The sequence below is a fragment of the Vulpes lagopus genome, chromosome 11 (genome assembly GCF_018345385.1).
Source record: "Vulpes lagopus strain Blue_001 chromosome 11, ASM1834538v1, whole genome shotgun sequence".
In the NCBI taxonomy this organism is placed as follows: domain Eukaryota; kingdom Metazoa; phylum Chordata; class Mammalia; order Carnivora; family Canidae; genus Vulpes; species Vulpes lagopus.
In genome coordinates this window covers 75,904,336-75,917,583 of record NC_054834.1, presented here as the reverse complement: position 1 = coordinate 75,917,583, position 13,248 = coordinate 75,904,336, and the positions used below count along the sequence as shown (strand labels likewise).

At 54.3% G+C, this 13,248-nt stretch overlaps 2 protein-coding genes across 3 annotated transcripts; one reads left to right on the top strand and one right to left on the bottom strand.

Moving 5' to 3' along the window:
• Window positions 1-709: 709 nt before the first annotated feature.
• PPP2R5B (protein phosphatase 2 regulatory subunit B'beta) lies at window positions 710-10,957 on the top strand. Of its 2 annotated transcripts, XM_041722227.1 has the most exons (14): window positions 710-2,934; window positions 3,406-3,861; window positions 4,612-4,808; window positions 5,403-5,504; window positions 5,643-5,735; window positions 5,865-5,995; window positions 7,052-7,111; window positions 7,212-7,320; window positions 7,860-7,913; window positions 7,986-8,036; window positions 8,158-8,277; window positions 9,134-9,261; window positions 9,486-9,587; window positions 10,167-10,957. In XM_041722227.1, exons 2-14 carry the CDS (start codon window positions 3,663-3,665, stop codon window positions 10,312-10,314), a joined length of 1,494 nt encoding a protein of 497 aa, XP_041578161.1. In that variant the 5' UTR covers window positions 710-2,934; window positions 3,406-3,662; the 3' UTR covers window positions 10,315-10,957. The 2 variants fall into 2 exon arrangements, with proteins under 2 accessions (XP_041578161.1, XP_041578162.1); XM_041722228.1 differs by lacking the exon at window positions 3,406-3,861 and having other exon boundaries at window positions 714-2,934.
• GPHA2 (glycoprotein hormone subunit alpha 2) lies at window positions 10,954-12,477 on the bottom strand. Its single transcript, XM_041722245.1, has 4 exons — window positions 12,375-12,477; window positions 11,730-11,852; window positions 11,383-11,567; window positions 10,954-11,271 (listed from the first exon to the last, which is right to left on the bottom strand). The coding sequence occupies exons 1-4, from the start codon at window positions 12,475-12,477 to the stop codon at window positions 11,170-11,172; spliced, it is 513 nt and encodes a 170-aa protein (XP_041578179.1). The 3' UTR covers window positions 10,954-11,169.
• Window positions 12,478-13,248: the final 771 nt, after the last annotated feature.

The following is a 13,248-nucleotide window of genomic DNA, read 5'->3' as shown; positions in this document are numbered from 1 at the left end:
ACTCATATCTGTGACATACCACTGTGTGTGCATCATAGTAGAGGAATAAATAGGACTCAGGGGAGCACAAAAGTCTTCTCACTGCGTCCCTCAATGCTCCATGAGATCCACCAAAGACCAATTCCAAAGACATAGTCACTCCACAACCTGGCCCGGGGCCTTGGAGCAGGAGCTGAATGGAAGAATAAAAATACAGAGGAAAGAAGACGGTATACTCTTGGGAGGGAAGGTGGTGTGGGGGCCCCACAGGGGTATTTCTGGTATGAAGGCTCAGGCTATAGTTCCATTCCAAAGAGAGAAAAGGGGGAGGGTCAGGCTTTGTGGGGCTCCTTGGGGGCCTCTCCTTATTAGATTAGGTAGAAACTCATCAGGCAAACCAGGTGCTGTAGGCCTCAAGGGTCCTGAGGGGGCAGGGGCTGTCCCTTTCCCAGAGACAGCCCTCCCAGAAGCTCCTCTGGGAATTCCTTCAGTGGCATCTGGATAGGTGTGGAAGGGATCATGGAAGATAGCCTGGGGGCTGTGGTTTTTTACTTGGTCCATGGTGGAGGGCCTGGGTTTTGCATTTTGTCTAAATTGTGGCAAAATACAAATAACAAATTTTACCATCTTATGCAATTCTTTTTTTTTTTTTTTAAGATTTTATTTATTTATTCGTGAGAGACACAGAGAGAGAGAGAGAGAAAGAGGCAGAGACACAGGCAGAGGGAGAAGCAGGCTCCTGCCTGGAATATGGAAGCCTGATGTGGGACTCGATCCCAGGTCTCCAGGATTACACCCTGGGCTGAAGGCGGTGCTAAACCGCTGAGCCACTGGCCTGCCCATCTTAAGCATTTCTAAGTGTACAATTCAGTAGTGTTAAGGATATTCACATTGTTGGGCAACCAATTTCGAGAATTTTTTTCTTTCATCTTGCAAAACCGAAACTCTGTACTCATCAAACAACAATGCCAGAATGGGTGAACTGTATAGTAAGTAAATGACATCTCAATAATGATGATTTTTAAAAAGAATTTTTACCCTGTACCCCCCAGGTGACATTGTATCTATTTTGAGACCCAGTTCCAGTACCACTTATAGGAAGTTTTATGTCTTCCACCATTCAGGCCCCCAAATCCTCAAACAGAACACACCCTTTCTGTAAAACATGAACTCTCTACAGTCATTCTGGCCTTGAGACCCTCAGACTCAGAGTTCAGGGCACTAGCCCCTAGGGAGCGTAGGGTAGAGGTGGGAGCTGGTGCCCTCCTAACTTAGGCTGGAAGGCCTGTGGCCCCAGCTTTGTGACTGTGGGCAAAGCACTTCTTTTCTCTGGGCCTGGGGGTCCTCACCTTGGGTGTAGAAGGCTCTGTGGGCCTGCTTTACCCCAGCTTTTTCTGCAGGGATGCCGGATGGGCTTCACTTTCTGAGCCTGGGATGTAGGCAAGGAGAAAATTATGGGTTTTCCTTTGACAGATGAGGACATCCAGGGTCAGGTGGACAAGGCATGTTGAAGATTTCTGAGCAGGGAGGCTGCTGGCCAGCTCTTTAATCGTATAGCCCTGTACACCAGCCTGGCTAAACTGTGGTCTTCGCTTTCTGTTGCTACAGCAGGTGGGCATCACTGAAGCACCCAGGTTCCCTCTGTAGCAGGGAAGATAGCTGAGTGGTCACGAAGGTGTAAGGCAGAGTGAGAAGATTCTGAAAATGGCCCTAGACCCCTCCCTGACCTCAATGTCCTGGGTGGAGATTTCACAGTGTAGTGTGGGGGATGGAGTTAAGAGAAATAACCGTTGTTGAGGTCTAGGGTCCTATAAAGGAGACCCACGACTGGAGGCCAGGAACTTTTTGTCCAGAATGCCAAACTCCTGGAATTCCACCTGTACCTTGGATACCCTGCAGTAAGGTTTTGAACAAGAGACCCCACTATCACATCTGAGGGCCCAGAGGGGCTAAAGAGGTCCAGAGAGGCCAGCTTGCCTGGGGTGGAATGGCAGCACCATCAGGGAGCACCTCCTGCTCTGATGCTTTGCCATTCCAAGGCTGGCTCTTTAAACCCCAGACCATGATGTCACCATAGACAGCGAAGGATGGGAGGGGGACTGCAGGCCTGAGGGCGGACTGCATTTCCCAGCAGTCTTGGGTGCACCACACCTCTCCCAGCAAGCACTGGCTCACTGCAGACTATTAACTAATTCCGTGCCAGTATCCAAATGGGTTCTGAAGTGTCCACAGTTCTGGGGTAAGGGTGGGATTCCCCTGCGGGTGAATGTCTGGGGCACAGATGAAGCCGACTACATCTTTGGCCTGGTATAGGATTGAGCTTCTTTCCTGCCAGGGTCCTGGCATCACCCCCATCTTCCTGGTGCAGAGTCCTGAGTCCTCTCTTCCAAGCAGTCTCCCTTCTAGATCGCGGGGGCCTAGCCCCAGTGGACCCCATCCCACTCTGCTTAAGCTTTGACCCCAGGCCCCTGCAGGGGTTACCTCTTTGGTTTGACAGCCCCCTTTAAGCGGCGAAGGGACTACATCTCCCAGCGGCCCCAGGAACTTCCTGACGCAGCGCCTCCGCCTCCCAGCCCTCGGGGAGGTGCGGGCCGTGTTGGGGGGGGGGGGGGAGGTGACTTGATGTCATCCTGAGCTGCTGGGCGGCGGGTGCCGGTGCGCACAGAGCCGGAGCTCCCGCGGCGCAGCGCCGCGCTCGGTCTGGCCCCAAGACTTGAGGAGAGGTCCGCACGCTGCCCGGGCAGCCTAGAGCGCCCCGGACACCCGCACCCCGACCTGGGACTGACCTGGGGGCATGCTCCGGGGCCCGCGGAGCCGGAGAGAGAACCCAGGAGCGCCGCCACCCAGCGCCAGCGCCCGGAGCGGAACCGCTGCGAAAGAGCCCTGAACAGCCAGCCGCCCCTTCCCCACCCGCAGCCCCCGGTGGTTGGGGACGGAAGTCTGGGCTTCTGAGAAGTGAGTGTCCCCCCCCACCGGGAGGCAGATAAGATTTGGGGAGCCAAGGAGGAGGAGCTGAGGTGGGGGGAGGTTGCTAGATTTTAGGAGGGAGGGGTGCTTGGAGATAGAGCCCCCCATTCTTGGGGAAGTCGCTGTTAGCTTGGATTAGTGGAGCCGAAGGGGGCCGTTCTGTTAGGGGCCAGGGATGAGGACGAGGTTCCCCATTCTAGGTAGGGGCTGGTTTGGGGAATAGGCCCCATTCCAAGAGGGATTGTTTTGGAACCTGGGGCTTTTCAGTCTGGGAGAAGGGTGGAACATGCTTCTGTGGGAAGGGGCTGTGCCTGTATTTAGGGTCTGGGTGCGGGTAGGAGGAAAAAGAAGACTTCAGCACTTAGACTTGAGCAGCCCTACACAGTCTCTCCTGGAAGAACTGATAGGCTCTCTCTGTTTCTTTTGCTGGTCTCTCTGCCCTGACTTCATTTTCAAAAGGTCCAGGGTGAGAACCCTAACTGGACTCTTCGGGACCCCCAGGAAGGACCTGAGACCTGAGCCATCCTTCTCTCTACTCTGCCTGCCCCCCAGGCCTGGGCAGTTGCCAAAGGCCCTGGGGGGGGGGCCGGACTGTGGTTGTTTGCACCCCCCCCTCCAGGATGGGCCCAAGTTAGTCAGCCTCACCTCATTTGGCATCCTCCAGGCCCAGAGGGAACCCCTGGGGCTCTGAAGGCTTGACCCACCACCTGGCCACCATGGAGACAAAACTGCCCCCTGCAAGCACCCCCACCAGCCCTTCTTCCCCAGGGCTATCGCCTGTGCCCCCACCCGACAAGGTGGATGGCTTCTCCCGCCGTTCCCTTCGCAGAGCCCGGCCCCGGCGCTCCCATAGCTCCTCTCAGTTCCGCTATCAGAGCAACCAGCAAGAGCTCACTCCACTGCCCCTGCTCAAAGGTGAGCCCTGCTGCTGGCTACCAGGGTACCTGTGTCCCAGGGAAGGCAAGCAAAGCTGCAGTGAGTGGTGACCAGCAGCTGGCAGTTGCAATTAGAAGGTTTAGATGGCCCCATCCAGATGAGGGACTCCGGCACTGGAGATGACCCCCACCCCCCAGCCCTCCAGCCCTCTCTGCTGACGCATGGCCTGACTGGCCTGTCATCCTTGGAGGTGGGGCATGTGGAAGTGGCGCCACCCTGGGGGGCAGACTAGGGCCAAGGGTGGGGCTCACAGCCTGGGTTCCAGGAGGCCACTGCCTGGGTCCTGGAGCAGGTACTCAGCATGGCTCCCTGTGGATCCCTATGTAGTCTCCCCATCTCTGGGCCACAGGGCCCCCGACCGGCTGAGTCAAAGAGCACCCAAGAGATCCTCAGCCCCCAACCTCCTTCCCATTTCTGGCTCTTAGAATAGCGTGCCAGCTCTGAGAGGGAGGCACGGCTGTTTCAGGCACCTGTGGAAAGCCCGGGCATCTGGGGTCTCTTACCTTGCTTTCAATCAGGCCATCATGCTCTCTGAGCCTGGGTTAGGAAGAAGAGATGCAGCTCCTTTACCCTGCAGGAATGGAGGATTTGGTCTCTGCAGAGAGAGGGGGATGACACAAGGGCAGTGGGCCTGGAGGCAGGGGAGGCTGCTCTATGGATTAGGAGGGTACGTCCATGCCCAGAGGTCTGGCACCGGGGCACAGGCTCAGCCCCCTTCCCTCTCCCCAGATGTGCCAGCCTCTGAGCTGCATGAGCTGTTGAGCCGGAAGCTGGCCCAATGTGGGGTGATGTTTGACTTTTTGGACTGTGTGGCTGACCTGAAGGGGAAGGAGGTGAAGCGGGCAGCACTCAATGAGCTGGTGGAGTGTGTGGGGAGCACCCGGGGAGTCCTCATTGAACCTGTCTACCCAGACATCATTCGCATGGTAAGCACCTGGCCCCTGACCTCTGGGGGAGGATTGGGGGACATGGAACCCCACTGACCTGCTCAGGGCTCCCTTCTTCCATGAAGACTAACCCCACACTCTTTGGCTTAGCCTCAAGGCCTGCATCTTTCTTCCTCCTGCCCCCAGCCCCACTGCATCTGGCCCAAGTAGGCACCTCCGTGCCTGTTGGGCCTATCCCACCCTGCACTTTGGTTTATGCTCTCCCAAGGCCTGGCGTGTACTACCCCACATCCCTTAGTTCAATGGTCTGGCTCAGGTGCTGCCTCTTCCATGAAGTTTCTCTGTGTTCAAGCTAGAACTCTCCTTTTTGCTGACTAGAATGTCGATAGACCTTACCACTTAACATCTTGTCTTCCCTGCTGGACTGTGCCCAGTAGAGGGCAAGGATGTATCCTGTTTACTCCTGGGTCCCCAGCCCCCAGCCCAGGGCTTCCATGTGTTCAGGTAGTGATTGTTGACGAGTGAATTGCTTGCTGGGGCAGGTGCTGAGGCTCATTAGAACTTTGGATAAGGGACCTCCTGGCTTCTGCCTTTGAGGACTTTTCCTAAACGAGCCCTGCTCCTGCTCTTCAGATCTCAGTGAATATCTTCCGGACCCTACCACCCAGTGAGAACCCTGAATTTGATCCTGAAGAGGATGAACCCAACCTTGAGCCTTCCTGGCCACATCTGCAGGTATGGGGACTGGGGAAGGCAGGGAGCTGGATTTCAGGAGATGGGAGAGAGTCTCTAGACTGGAGGAGGGGGGCAGTAGGGCAAGGGGAAGAAGGAGGCTGTTCTTGAACTCACCTTTTTGTCTGTCCCCACTCCCAGCTGGTATATGAGTTTTTCCTGCGTTTCTTGGAAAGTCCAGATTTCCAACCCTCCGTGGCCAAGAGATATGTGGATCAAAAGTTTGTCCTGATGGTGAAGTGGGGAGCCCAGGCTGGGGGGTGCCATGGGACAGGGGCAAGCTCTCTGAGGGGTGTTGGGCTAGGATGGAAGTAACCTGGGCTTGGCTTCTCTCCCCTGACCTCCTGACCCTGGGTCCCCTAGCTCCTGGAGCTATTTGATAGTGAGGACCCCCGGGAGCGTGAGTACCTCAAGACCATCCTGCACCGGGTCTATGGCAAGTTCCTGGGGCTCCGGGCCTACATCCGCAAACAGTGCAGCCACATCTTTCTCCGGTGGGTGCCTGCTGCCTGCCCAGCTGAGGCCTGGGGAGGGAGGGGAGAGCTGGAGGGGAGAAGATGGAGCCAGAGGCTCCCATGAGGTCAGCAGGGGAAGGGTATTTATTTCCATTTTCTAGATGAGGAAATATAGACTGAGGGAGATGAACTGGTTTGCAGGGACTAACTAGGTCAGTCCTAGGGGCCTGGGATCGAATCTTCTGACCCTTGATGTGCCAGGCCGTAAAAACCCAAATAAAGAGATTCTTCCTGCAGGTGTGTATTGAGCAGCAGTGCCCCATGGGCATAGGGGCTCATATGGCCTTATAGTTGAGATTGGCTTTGGAGCTCACTGGCCTTTTTGAGTTTGGTTCAAATGTTTAGGGGAATGTGGGCAAATTTTCTCTCATCTCTAGAATGGGAATGATAGCTGTATTCACCCAGGGACAGTCATCAGGGTGAAATGAGACAGTGCCTCCAAAGCATACAGTATGTAGCTTCTTGACCAAGGCTGGGACTCCAAAACATTAGCTCTTGTGGTTGTTAGCTACAAAATAGGTGATACATGATCCCTGTCCTCCAGGATCTCAGAGTCCATTAGATCCTCTGCTTATTAACTTTGGGGCGGGTGTCATTGAACTGCTGAGCCTCGATTTCTTCATCTGTATAATGGATCTAATAAGCCATATCTTTCAGGATAATTTTGGGAAGTTCGTAATGCAGAGTAGATACTATGTTTGTCCTTCTTTTGGTTGAGAGGCATGAACAAAGGTTGCGGGCTAGGTGTCTGCTGACTGGATGGGGGCCAGAAAATGAGAGTTAGGGTCTAGGGGAGAAAGAGGTTGGAATGCCTCATAGAAGAGAGGTTTGAGCACCAGTGCCTAGGCTGAGGAGGGTGATTCAGAGGTGGGTGTGGATCTCAGTGGGGCCTGGCTTGGGAAGGGAGCTCAGTCTCTGGGTGGGGAGAGAGTTGGATTACTGTGCAGGGTGGGGTGGCAGGCAGGATGGCTGAGAGGAGCCTGGGCCTGCTATCATTGTTCTGAGCCTTTCCACATCCTCCTGTTCCTCTCACAGATTCATCTATGAATTCGAACACTTCAATGGTGTGGCTGAACTGCTGGAGATCTTAGGAAGGTGACTGTCTCTGGGCCTCTGCTGGAGCATCAGGATTCTGGGAGAAAAGACTGAGGCCCAGTCATCTGAGCCCTCCTCCTCTTTTCTGTCCCCTTCTCAGCATTATCAATGGCTTTGCACTGCCCCTGAAGACTGAGCACAAGCAGTTCCTGGTCCGGGTCCTGATTCCCCTACACTCTGTCAAGTCACTGTCTGTTTTTCATGCCCAGGTAAGGCCCAGGCCTGGCCCTGCCACAGCAAAGAGATCCTGAGAGAGTTAGGGCATCCATTCAGTCAGTCCAACACTCTGCTCCAAGCCACACTAAGTCATGAATTCATAGGATCCTCCCTCACCTTCTTTTTCTTTGTTAATTCTGTTCCATATACGTCATCTACATTAGAGAATTTCCATGATGTTTTAAGGCTGATCTTGGACATCAGCTTTGTGAAGCCTTCCCAGCCTTTTCCCTCCTGACCTGCCCTAGGCAAGATTAAACTCTTCTCTTTCCATATTCCCACAGATTGTGGTGTAGATTTCAATTATGGAAACTTCTGTAAAATTTACAAGGTCTAGTTTGCTGAATATTCCCCTTGGGAGAACATGGTTGTGTCCCTGCACACAGAGCATGTGCCTGGTACATCCTAGGTAGTCAGTCAGTAAATGTTCAGTGAATGAGAGAGGAGACACAGTAAGTGAGCAAACATCTGTCCTGTCATGGTCCCCTCCTGACCTTGGTCTTCCTCTCCCCCTACCCCCACCCCCCCTCAGCTGGCATACTGTGTGGTGCAGTTCCTGGAGAAGGATGCCACCTTGACAGAGCATGTGAGTACCTCTGGGGGGGAAGGTAGGCCCCATCCCTTCAGGTCTGACTCTTTTCTACTTCAACTCCCACAGGTGATCCGAGGGCTGCTCAAATACTGGCCAAAAACCTGTACCCAGAAAGAGGTATGAGGAAAGGCTCTGATGTCCTCCAGAGGGGGGGGTCAGGAGGGCTCCGTTTCTGGAGAGGAGTCAAATGTGTGTGGGGGGAAATGGGAACAGCTGTTTCCTGTGTCCCTACTGCCAGGTGATGTTTCTGGGGGAGATGGAAGAGATTCTTGATGTCATTGAGCCCTCCCAGTTTGTGAAGATCCAGGAGCCCCTCTTTAAGCAGGTGGCCCGGTGTGTTTCCAGCCCCCATTTCCAGGTATGGGGTGGGAAGAAGGAAGGGTGGGAGCTGGGGTATGGACTAGGAGGGCTGACCAGTCCACCTAACACAGCTCTCTTCACCTTCAGTTTCTCCTCTGGACTCACCAGGGTCTGATGGGGGAGATGCTGGATTTAAGATCAGGAGACCTAGGGTCAGGCCTCAGACATGCTCCCCATGGGCTGAGGGGCCCTGGGCAATCACTTTGCCACTTCAATCTGATAGAAGCTTCCTTGTCTGTAAAGTGGACCACAGTGACCTCTTCACAAGGTGGTGATGAGTGTAGTGCTAGCCTGTTTGGTAAACTGAAGTGTGCTCCAGAGGAGCTGTTATCTCTGCTCCCCTCTTCTTAGTGGCTTTTGATTTCATTAGTCCCCCTCCAGTGCCCAGCCTTTGGTTCCACTTCCTCAGGCTGGCTGTAATTGCCATATTCCTATACATGTGTGCAGACTTTTGCCCATTCTTATGGGCCTTAATGTGGTGGAAGTCAGGTCTTCCTCATGGTGACTCTGGCATTTACATTTATTAAACACTTTGTTTGATTCTTACAATAGCCCTAGGGAGATAGCTACTATTAGCCCCATTTTATAGCTGAGAACACTGAGGCTGGGAAGTTAAAATGCCTCACCCTAGGTCATATGTCCAGTGTGTAGTGGAACTAGGATTCAACCCTGAGCATTGGACTCCAAATCCAGCTCTTTTCTCTTCACTACATTGCCTCCTGTGGTGGGTCAGATGAGCCCTGAGGATTGGGGGCAGGGCACCCTGGGTTTAGGGGTGGGCGTGGATACCAGGCCTTGCACATTCAGGGAAGCCCCTACGAGGAGGCACTCCCTTTGCCATCTTGCTGCCTCAGGTTGCAGAGCGGGCTCTGTATTTCTGGAACAATGAGTATATCCTGAGCCTCATCGAGGACAACTGCCACACTGTGCTGCCTGCTGTGTTTGGGACCCTCTACCAAGTCTCTAAGGAGCACTGGAATCAGTGAGTGCCTAGGCCTTGACCTAACCCACAGAAGCTGGGTCCAGGCCAGGCAGTTCAGACCTGGGAGGATCAGGGAGGGGAAAGGAGCAGGGAGAGAGCAGTGCCTGTGGTGTTCAGAGCTGCATGTGTTTTGGGGGAACAGGGGTAGGCAGAGTGCAAGGTAGGGAGGCAGCACCAAACTGAAGTGGTTCCCATTTCCTCACCCTTCCCTGGACCTTGCCAAGAACCATCGTGTCTCTGATCTACAATGTGCTCAAGACGTTCATGGAGATGAATGGAAAGCTGTTTGATGAGCTCACAGCCTCCTACAAGCTTGAAAAGCAGCAGTGAGTGTTGGGCTGGGCATGGGGGGAGAGGGGAAAAGGCAGGGAGGAGCTGGCTCCTTGGGGTTGGAAGGAGCCTAGGAGGATGGCCCATGTCCTGTGTGATCAGAAGTTTAGTCTCTCCCTGTGTTCCTGCTGGGCCATCCATGCCCGGCTCCCCACTGCACCCTCCAGTCATGCTCCCAAGTCTTCTTACAGGCATGGAACTTCCTCCCCTTCAGCTTCATGACTGCGGTCAGGGGACAGTTTCCCTGTGCTCTCTTCCCTAAGTGGAGGATCCCATAGAGTCCGTTTATTTTATTTTATTTTTTAAGGATTTTATTTATTTATTCATGAGAGACAGAAAGAGAGAGAGAGAGAGAGAGGGGCAGAGGCAAAGGCAGAGGGAGAAACAGGCTCCATGCAGGGAGCCTGATGTGGGACTCAATCCAGGTCTCCAAGATCACGCCCCGGGCTGAAGGCGGCGCTAAACCACTGGGCCACCAGGGCTGCCCTAGAGTCTGTTTATACTTGGGTGGTGGTGAGGGAGGCTGGACTGTGGGTGGGCCCGGGCAGGGGAACTGCCTCACTCTCTCTCCCCAGGGAGCAGCAGAAGGCCCGGGAGCGTCAGGAACTATGGCAAGGCCTGGAGGAGCTACGGCTACGCCGGTTACAGGGGACCCAAGGGGCCAAAGAGGCACCTCTCCAACGGCTTACACCCCAGGTGGCCACCAGTGGGGGTCAGAGCTAGAGATCCCCTAGAAGGGGAGGAGCTAAATCCAGAGCTATCAGCCCCTCCATCCCCTCTCCTACCCAGGGGCCCAGAGAGACACACACCTACCCCTGGCCTTGCCAGAGTGGGCTTGGAGGGCACCCTGTATGGCCCACTGTGGGCAGCTTTCACTGTGGGGAGAGGAGGAGAGGAGATGGTGGTCCTGGCAACAGAACTCTCAGGCCTATGTGGCAGGACTTGACCAGGGCAGGCTTGACCAGGAAGCTGCCACTGGGTACTGTACCTGCCCTGAGAAGCTGGGCTCCAGACTGCAGGCAGGTTCCCACCATGCTCCTGCCTAGAACAAGGGGACTCAACCCTTTGCCAGCCCCACCTCGTGCCAGCATGAGGTCCTTCCTCACCCTACCATGGGATCCATGGTCTATTTATTCTCCCCAGCTCACCCCCAACACAGACACTGTCCTGGGCCTGGGGCATCCTCTTTCCCTCCTCTCCCTCACCCTGTACTTCCTTGTCCCCTTTTTATTTATTGGGCAGGGGGAGGGGTGAGGGCACAGGCAGAAGAGATTCCCCGTGTCCTGGGGTGGGGGGGTGTCACAGTTACCATGGTCTTTCCCCCTTCCCCTGGCTGGGGGTAGACTTAATAAAGAGAGAAACTTGAGAACTGCTTGCTTTATTCAGGGGTAGGTACAAAGAGGGGAGTGAAATGATGACAGTCTGGTTAGGAGGCCAGGCAGAGGTAGGAGGCAGAAACTGGCGACAATCACAGAATCTTAAGGAAGCTGGAATTGTCCTGAATGAGGCTTGGGATATACAAGATATACTCCAACTCAAACCCTCTGACCAAGGCAAAGGAGGAAGGGAAAGGATGAGCTAGTAGCGCGAAAGGCGACACATGTCACACTGGCAGGCCCTGGCTGTGAAGATCTCCAGCTCCTCCTTCTGGTCCCCCCCACACTGCAGCTGCACCTTCACCTGTGGGAGAGAAGTATCCGTGTTTCACTCACCTTCCTTGGGCCATCTTAGATTCCCATTTCTTCTGTCTCCCCACCGCCAAAGAGCCACTGCCGGGCTGGGCCCTCTCACCTTCTTCAGGCCACTGATGGTACAGCACTGAGAGACGGAGGTCATGTTATGTCGATATCCACTGGCCACCAGCACAGAGTACCGGGAAGGGAAGGCACTAGACTCACAGTGGCCCACACAGGCCTGTGCCACATGGGAGCCCTGGCAGGTGCCTTGGCGATCACTTCGCACTGTCACATTGAAGGCTAGAAGGAGACAGGCGAGTGGGAGACCGTGCCTCTGCGAAGCCTCACCTAGTTCTGTCACTGGAATCTCAGTGTGGGTCCATTGAGGGTGCTGCCTGCCCTTCTGGACCTGTCCATTAACTCTCTGCTCCCACCCAGCTGTCTGCTCTCAGGGTTACTCACGGTGCAAGTGGCAGCCTGGGATGGCCACCTGCCGACCCCAACCTTCAGTGACCGCCAGGACCAGCAGGCAGAGGAACAGCGTTTGGGGAGATGCCATGGGTATCTGAAACAGTGGGTGGATACCTATCTCTAGATAAGTGTGCAGGTGGGAGGGGGAGTTCCTTACTGTGTGCCTCCAGGTGAATGAGCCAGGGTTAGGCTTATCTTTTTTTTTTTTTTAAGATTTTATTTATTCATTTATGAGAGACACAGAGAGGCAGAAACAGAGACACGGGCAGAGGGAGAAGGAGGCTCCCTGCAGGGAGCCGGATGTAGGACCCAATCCCAGGACCTTGGGATCACGACCCAAGCCAAAGGCAAACACTCAACCGCTGAGCCACCCAGGTGCCCCTAGGCTGGTCTTTCTGACTGGGGTGAGGCAAGCCTGTGAGTGGGGATGTCTTTTCCCTGTGTCTGCCTTTGGGTGCATGTTGTGTTTGCCTGTGTATCTCTCATGATGGGTGTGAGTGTGAGCAGCTGTCAGCCCACTGCAGTGATTCTTCCCTGGAATTTCTTCTACTATCTGAAGCACAAACATCTACCTCCATCTCCCCCATTTGTAGGCCCCAGGGCCTCCCAGAGCTTCTCCCTCCTCAGGGGGCTTACCACTTCCAAGGCCCAGGAACTGAATGGTTTGCTGAATGGGTTCCTCAGGTCTTCTGCTGGTCTCCTGACAGTGCTGGTTCTCTGGATTTTTATTTGCCAGCATTCTGGAGCCACGCCCTCTTGGAGATCAGCTTACAGGCCTGCCTCCCTGCCAGAGGCCTCAGAGCAATCCCACCTGGGAGATCCAGCTCTTCTCTGAGGTGTGGTCCTCAGAGAAAGGCTTCTGTTTTTTGCTGCCTGAGGTCCAGGGTTGGGGGAAGTGAGATGTGGAAAAAAAAACCGGGAGTTGGTGCAGCTGGTAAGCATATGTGTGACTGGGGAAAGAGACTGCACCAGCTGGGCTGCGTTTTGGCCACCAGGGCTCTTCCCTTCTTTGCTGTGTGACCTTGGGCCAAGACACTCCCCTGTTCAGGGCCTTGCTACCCCAACCTTGAAGCTACTAAACTCATTCCTGCTTGTCCTTTATCCACTATATAGGAAAAGTGTGGGGAGGATATTTTTTTAGACAAGGGAAATGACACCAGTAAGAGCCTCCTGAGATAAGCTTAGTGGCGGAGTTGGGGAGAATGGAGGGTTCTAAGTCCATTTCAGAGCTTCATTTTCACTGTTAGGCAGATGACTCATCCTGGGGGTCAGGCACAGAGTGGGGCTCCTCCTAGTCCCTGGAATAACAGGGACCTGACTCCTAGAACTGTCTGAAGCTGTCAACCCCAGTAAATCCCATTATTTCATCTAGCTCTGGCTCTGGTTTTACAGGTAAAGCATCTAAGGCTTAGAGAAGGAAAGCTACTAAAGGTAAAAGAGTTAATGTCAGGCCAAATCTGTTCTCCATACATGGTGCTAAATTACACTTGGGGCAAGAATGTGGCAAGTT

Coding starts and splice junctions, on each gene's coding strand:
- PPP2R5B (XM_041722227.1), top strand. CDS start 3,663: ATGGAGACAAAACTGCCCCCTGCAAGCACCCCCACCAGCCCTTCTTCC. Junction 3,862..4,611: donor TCCACTGCCCCTGCTCAAAG/GTGAGCCCTGCT, acceptor CCCTCTCCCCAG/ATGTGCCAGCCTCTGAGCTG. Junction 9,588..10,166: donor TACAAGCTTGAAAAGCAGCA/GTGAGTGTTGGG, acceptor CTCTCTCCCCAG/GGAGCAGCAGAAGGCCCGGG.
- GPHA2 (XM_041722245.1), bottom strand. CDS start 12,477: ATGCTGGCAAATAAAAATCCAGAGAACCAGCACTGTCAGGAGACCAGC. Junction 11,853..12,374: donor GTTCCTGGGCCTTGGAAGTG/GTAAGCCCCCTG, acceptor ATCTAGAGATAG/GTATCCACCCACTGTTTCAG. Junction 11,568..11,729: donor CCCAGGCTGCCACTTGCACC/GTGAGTAACCCT, acceptor GTCTCCTTCTAG/CCTTCAATGTGACAGTGCGA.